Source organism: Nycticebus coucang, chromosome 12 (genome assembly GCF_027406575.1).
Source record: "Nycticebus coucang isolate mNycCou1 chromosome 12, mNycCou1.pri, whole genome shotgun sequence".
In the NCBI taxonomy this organism is placed as follows: Eukaryota; Metazoa; Chordata; class Mammalia; order Primates; family Lorisidae; genus Nycticebus; species Nycticebus coucang.
This window is the reverse complement of record NC_069791.1, coordinates 8,424,868-8,430,872: the sequence shown is the minus strand read 5'-3', so window position 1 is coordinate 8,430,872 and position 6,005 is coordinate 8,424,868. Positions and strand designations below refer to the sequence as shown.

The window sequence follows — 6,005 nt, the reverse complement described above, 5'->3', positions numbered from 1 at the left end:
TTGCCCTGGGTAGAGTGCAGTGGCATCACCACTCACAGCAACCTCCAACTCCTGGGTTCAAGCGATTCTCCTGCCTCAGGCTCCCAAGTAGCTGGGACCACAGGTGCCTGCCACAGTGCCCAGCCACTTTTTGGTTACAGCAGTCATTGTTCTTTGGTGGGCCCGGGCTGGACTCGAACTCGCCAGCTCAGGTGTATGGGGCTGGCGCCTTAGCCGCCTGAGCCACAGGCGCCGAGCCTTGAAAGAACTCTTATAATTCCTATTTTAGACTCCTAGAAATTGACTAGATAAAAATCACACAGCTAGTCTTGTAGCACAACCAGGGCTTCAAAAACAAGTAAAATGTAGTAAACTCTGTCGGGAATGAAAAAGTTAAGCTATCTTCTTAAGTGAGGGCTATCAGGTAAAATAAATGCAGGATGCCTAGTGAACTTTGAATTTCAGATAAACAGCTATTAATAATAGGGGTGGTATTGTTTTTTTGTTGTTTTTTTTAGACAGAGCCTCAACTTGTCGCCCTGGTTAGAGTGCTGTGGCACCCACCACAGGCCTGGCTATTTTGTTTTTGAGACGGAGTCTCACTTTATCGCCCTCTGTAGAGTGATGTGCTGTCACAGCTCACAGCAACCTTCAACTCCTGGGCTCAGGCGACTCTCTTGCCTCAGCCTCCCAAGTAGCTGAGATCACAGGCACCCGTCACAACCCCCGTCTATTTTTTTTTTTTTTTTGCTCTAGTTTGGCCAGGGCTGGGCTTGAACATGCCACCCTTGGTATATGGGGCTGGCACCTACCCACTGAACCACAGGTGCCACTCAAGGCCTGGCTATTTTTTTTGTTGCTCTTGTCGTTGTTTGGCAGGCCCGGGCTGGATTCGAACCTGCCACCTCTGGTGTATGTGGCTGGCGCCTTAGCTGGTTGAGCTACAGGCCCCGAGTCTTTGTTCTTTTTTTTACTATGTCTCATGCCATATTTGTGACATACTAACAAAAAAAATAGGGTGGCGCCTGTGGCTCAGTGAGTAGGGCGCCGGCCCCATATGCCAAGGGTGGTGGGTTCAAACCCAGCCCCGGCCAAACTCCAACAAAAAAATAGCCGGGCATTGTGGCGGACGCCTGTAGTCCCAGCTGCTCGAGTGGCTGAGGCAGGAGAATCGCGTAAGCCCAAGAGTTAGAGGTTGCTGTGAGCCGCGTGGCGCACGGCACTCTACCCGAGGGCAGTATAGTGAGACTCTGTCTCTACAAAAAAATATATATATATTATTTATGTGAAATTCAAATTTAACTAGGCATCTTGGTTTCATTTTATAGTGTTTCAAATCTAGCAATTCTATCTTAAATTCATAAATATATAAGCAGTGCCTCCATGTCTGTCTGAACAATCTCTGTGTTTTCACCACTTCAATAATAGTTCCCAGAACTTTAACCTTCGTGGTTCAATAAAATTAAAACAACAGCAAACCTTGAGGATAAATATACTATTACTACCTTTTTATTTTACCAGGAAAGTATATTACAGATAGAAAACCTATGTACTATCACCATCATTACTTGGTAAGAAAGAAGGAAGGATAGTGCTGGTTGCCTGGACTCAAACCTGTAATCCTAGCACTCTGGGAGGCTGAGGTGGGAGGATTCCTTAACATTAGGAGTTTGAGACCAGCCTGAATAAGAGTGAGACCTGATCTCTACTGAAAACAGAAAAATTAGCCAGGCATTTTTGTAGCCTGTAGTCCCAGCTACTCTCGAGGCTGAGGCAGGAGGATCGCTTGAACTCAGGAGTTTGAGTTGCTGTTAGCTAGGCTGACACCACTGCACTCTACCCTGGGCAACAGGAGGAGACTCTGTCTCAAGGAAAAAAAAAAAAAAAAAGGAAGGACACACTGCCTGGAAGCATAAAAGTCAATCCTCAGGGTGGTGCCTGTGGCTTAAAGGAGTAGGGCACTGGCCCCATATACCAGAGGTGGTGGGTTCAAACCCAGCCCCAGTAAAAACTGCAAAAAAAAAAAAAAAAAAGACAATCCCCAAATGTTTATAGCAGCACAATTCACAATTGCAAAGATGTGGAAACAACCCAAGTGCCCAACCAAAACATGAATGGATTAATAAAATGTGGTGTGTGTATACCATGGAATAGGACTCAGTCATAAAAAAGTATCTAGTATCTTTTGTAACAACCTGGTTGGAACTGGAGACCATTCTTCTAAGTGAAGTATGACTAGAATGGAAAAACAAATACCACATGCACTCAGTACTAAATTGGAACTAATCGATTAATACTTGAATGTGCACATATGGAAATGAAACTCAATAGGAGTTTCACTTGGGAGGAAGAGGGATGGGTAAATTCACACTTAATGGGTACAATGCAATCTGGGTGACAGGCACCCTATAACTTTGACTCAATCTGTACAAAGCAAACTATGTAACTGAAACTTAGGTACCCCTTAATATTCTGTAATAAAGAAAACAATTTTTTTCATTGTTGCAATTTGGCCGGGGCCAAGTTTGAACCCACCACCCTTGGTATATGGGGCCAGTGCCCTACTCACTGAGCCACAGGCACTACCCAAGAAAACAATTTTTAAAAATATAAGACAGTCCTTTGAAACTTCACGAATCTGGCTTTACAAAAAACTCACCACATTGCCTCCTAGGTTGTGGCTAGAATGGAGGTGGGAAGGAATAACTTTGGCAAGAGAAAGGGAGTCAGAAATGGAAAGAAGATGTGACAGTGGCAGTAGGTAAGGCCAGAGGGGCTTTGAAAGGACCTCCAGGGCAAACACTTGCATTTGGATTTCAGACAGGTTTAGGCACTTACTTGAGTGTCTCCTGCCCCAGTAACTGTTGGAAAGAGTCCCAATACCTATCCCCTTTCTCAGGACTTTCTTCTCTGCTTCTCTCCCTTCCTGGGCAAAAAAAAAAAAAAAAAAAAGAATAAAGGAAGGAAGGAAGGAAGGGTGGTGAGGGAAAAGGGAGGGGAGAGGACAGGATTTAAGATAGGATTGCTAGATTTGCTGTTCTTTGGGAGGCAGGGGCATACTCAGTGAACTACTGTCTCTGACCAGTGACTCTCCACCGACTGACATTTTGAAACTCCTTCACTAAGGAATGCCACCTTGGAGCCCCTAGGGGCTCAAGGTTGGGATGTTTCCCAGGATGCTGCAACATTTAGAAGTAGTGCCAAACCAAGTGACTGAAAAGTTACTGAATTTGGAACTCCTTGTCCTTTCCTCTTCTGGCTCCTCCCCAAGCCTCTACCCATTTTTTACCATAATCCTACTGCCTTCCCAACTAATTCCTTATGTTGGACCCTTTTCTTTCAGTTCCCTTAATACAGGGTGGCATAAAGTTCGTGTACAATTGCATGGTGGATTAGATGTGTTGGCTCAACATGGTGAAATCCCCTACAGATGAGTTCTGAATGGTTAGGTTTTGTCTGGCCAGGGCATCAGCCTCTCACTCTTGGCCTATAGTGTCTAAGTGACAGTACATACTCCCCAGACCTGAGTCTGAGCAGAACCTCCATTTGCCCCCCCCTTCTATTATCCTGCCCTTCCCCTTGACCTAGAACCTCAACTCCTGCAGTCCAACTCTGTTGGCCAGCAGAGGCCTGTGACGTGAAGAAGAATCAATTGGGCTAGCTTCTAGGTGCTTCTTCCCAGGGGCTGCAGCAGGAGTCTGATCCAAGGGGAGGAAGGACAAGGAATCTGTGGACTCTGGCTTTTCTTTTCCTTTCTTTTCTCTCTTCTCCTCTCAAGAGAGGGCTGTTGGATAAAATAAATGCAGGATGCCTAGTCAACTTTGAATTTCAGATTAACAGCTATTAATAGTAGGGGTGTTTTTGTTTTATTTTGTTTTTACTATGTTTCATGGCATATACGTGATCTACTAACAATGAAAAATATTATTTATTTATATGACATTCAAATTTAACTAGGCATCTTGGTTTTGTTTATTGTGTTTCAAATCTAGCAATCCTATCTTAAATCCTCTCCCTTCCCCTCCCCTTCCCCTCACCACCCTTCCTTCCTTCCTTTATTCTTTTTTTTTTTTTTTTTTTTGCCCAGGAAGGGAGAGAAGCAGAGAAGAAAGTCCTGAGAAAGGGGATAGGTATTGGGACTCTTTCCAACAGTTACTGGGGCAGGAGACACTCAAGTAAGTGCCTAAACCTGTCTGAAATCCAAATGCAAGTGTTTGCCCTGGAGGTCCTTTCAAAGCCCCTCTGGCCTTACCTAATGCCACTATCACCCTTCTTTCCATTTCTGACTCCCTTTCTCTTGCCAAAGTCATTCCTGCCCACTTCCATTCCAGCCACAACCTGGGAGGCAAAAATAAGAATTTTATCTGCTTTTTAATTCCTGTAGTCCAGAATGGGAGTTTGTCTTCCCTCCAACTGGGGTGACAGTAGAGCGCACCTTTGGATTCAGAAGGGAAAGGCAGCAGAGCCTGCCATGACACTGCGCCCTGACACCCATCTCCACTGGGGTACAGGCAGCTGTCCCCCTTGAAGGCTGAGTAGATTAGGAGCCCAGCTTCTGTGCGCGTAGGAGAGGGAGAAGTGTGCTCCAAACTTGGACAGAGGGCTGTTGACCCTCTTCCCTACGCAAGCGACAGGCCCACCTTAGTCCCCTCATCCCTTCCAGAGGATGGAGTCTGAGGTCGGGGGTGTGGGAGGGGATGCAGTGAGTGAGTTGGGTAGGGAAGGGGTGACGGCTAGGTTAACTCCGAGTATTAGAGGTGCGGGAAGGGGCGAGGAGAGAGGCACTGTGCCCCCAGTCGGCCGTAGACGTCCAGAGATCGCCCCCGGCGAAGGGAGCCCCGCCCCGCGGCTCCGTCGCAGCCCCGCCCAGGCCCGCAGCGCGGCGCTGCAGCGCGAGGGGCGGAGAGGCAGGTCGCCCAGAGAGGACCAGACGCCCGGGTCGTCCGCATCCCGCTGCCGCAGGAGAAGCGCCCCGGCCCTGCTCCCCACACTTCGCTCGGGCCCGCTCGGCTGCTTTCTCGGCCCCAGAGACCGAACACCTGTCCTCCCCCTCGGCCGTTGCTGAGCGTTTCCCTACTCCGGAGCACACGCCACCCCTGCAGCCCAAGAAGTGCCCCAGCCCCACGCCGGCGACTACCATGGCGGAGACCAACAACGAATGTAGCATCAAGGTGCTCTGCCGATTTCGGCCCCTGAACCAGGCTGAGATTCTGCGGGGGGACAAGTTCATCCCCATTTTCCAAGGGGACGACAGCGTCGTTATTGGGGTGAGTGCCATCAGAAGGAGAATTCGGGGAGGGGGTGGGAGGCTGAATCTTCCCCCCTGCGGAGCGTAAGCCGCTCATCCTGCATCCTCTTCGCCGCAGCCCCTCCTCTCTCCTGCATCAGGATGGCTGGGTGTGGCCTGGCCAGGCCTATGGCCAAGTCTCTGCAGAGTGAAAGGGGGCTACTTCCTCACCATCAGTAGACACAACTCCCCTTTGGGGCTCTCTGCAGCGTCCCCACCCCTTAGAGCCAGTTCTGTGTTTTTCTGATGTTTTCCCTTTCTCCCCTGGATGTTTCTGATGTTTTCCCTATCTTCCCTTTGTTATTGGCTCAGATCTTTACCCTCACCTTCCAGGAAGGGAAGAGGAAGACTGTTAGGTGGTCTTGGTGGGAGGCAGGCAGTCCAGGGTCTCTGCAGAGGTGTGAACAGGAGTGGGTTCCAGGACCAGGCCCTCCACCATCCCACTGAAGTCGTTATGGGGAAGGGGGGGCCCAGGTCTGATGAAGGGTTTTCTGGGAAAGAAATGCATTGATGCCACACCCAGTTTAGAGGGAAGCCTCTGGAATCCTAAAGATATGTCTGCCTTTTGGTCCTAGTACAGTAGAAAGAGGACTTTCAGACTCCCCAACTACCCCCCCACCCTGCAAAGAAAAATGTCCATACCTTGAGATGCTGATAAGTACTTGATTATTCATCCTTTCTCTTGATGATCCAATAGAAAGTAGCAACCACTTCTACCTCATCATTACAGCGGTACCCA

General features: G+C 48.6%; 1 protein-coding gene across 1 annotated transcript in view; it reads left to right on the top strand.

Moving 5' to 3' along the window:
• The first annotated feature begins 4,651 nt into the window (after positions 1-4,651).
• KIF5A (kinesin family member 5A) overlaps positions 4,652-6,005 on the top strand; it is a 33,902-nt gene continuing 32,548 nt past the window's right edge. The window contains exon 1 of the mRNA XM_053554934.1: positions 4,652-5,246. Coding sequence (XP_053410909.1) covers positions 5,118-5,246 — 129 coding nt within the window. The 5' untranslated portion in view covers positions 4,652-5,117. The remainder of the gene's footprint in view (positions 5,247-6,005) is intronic.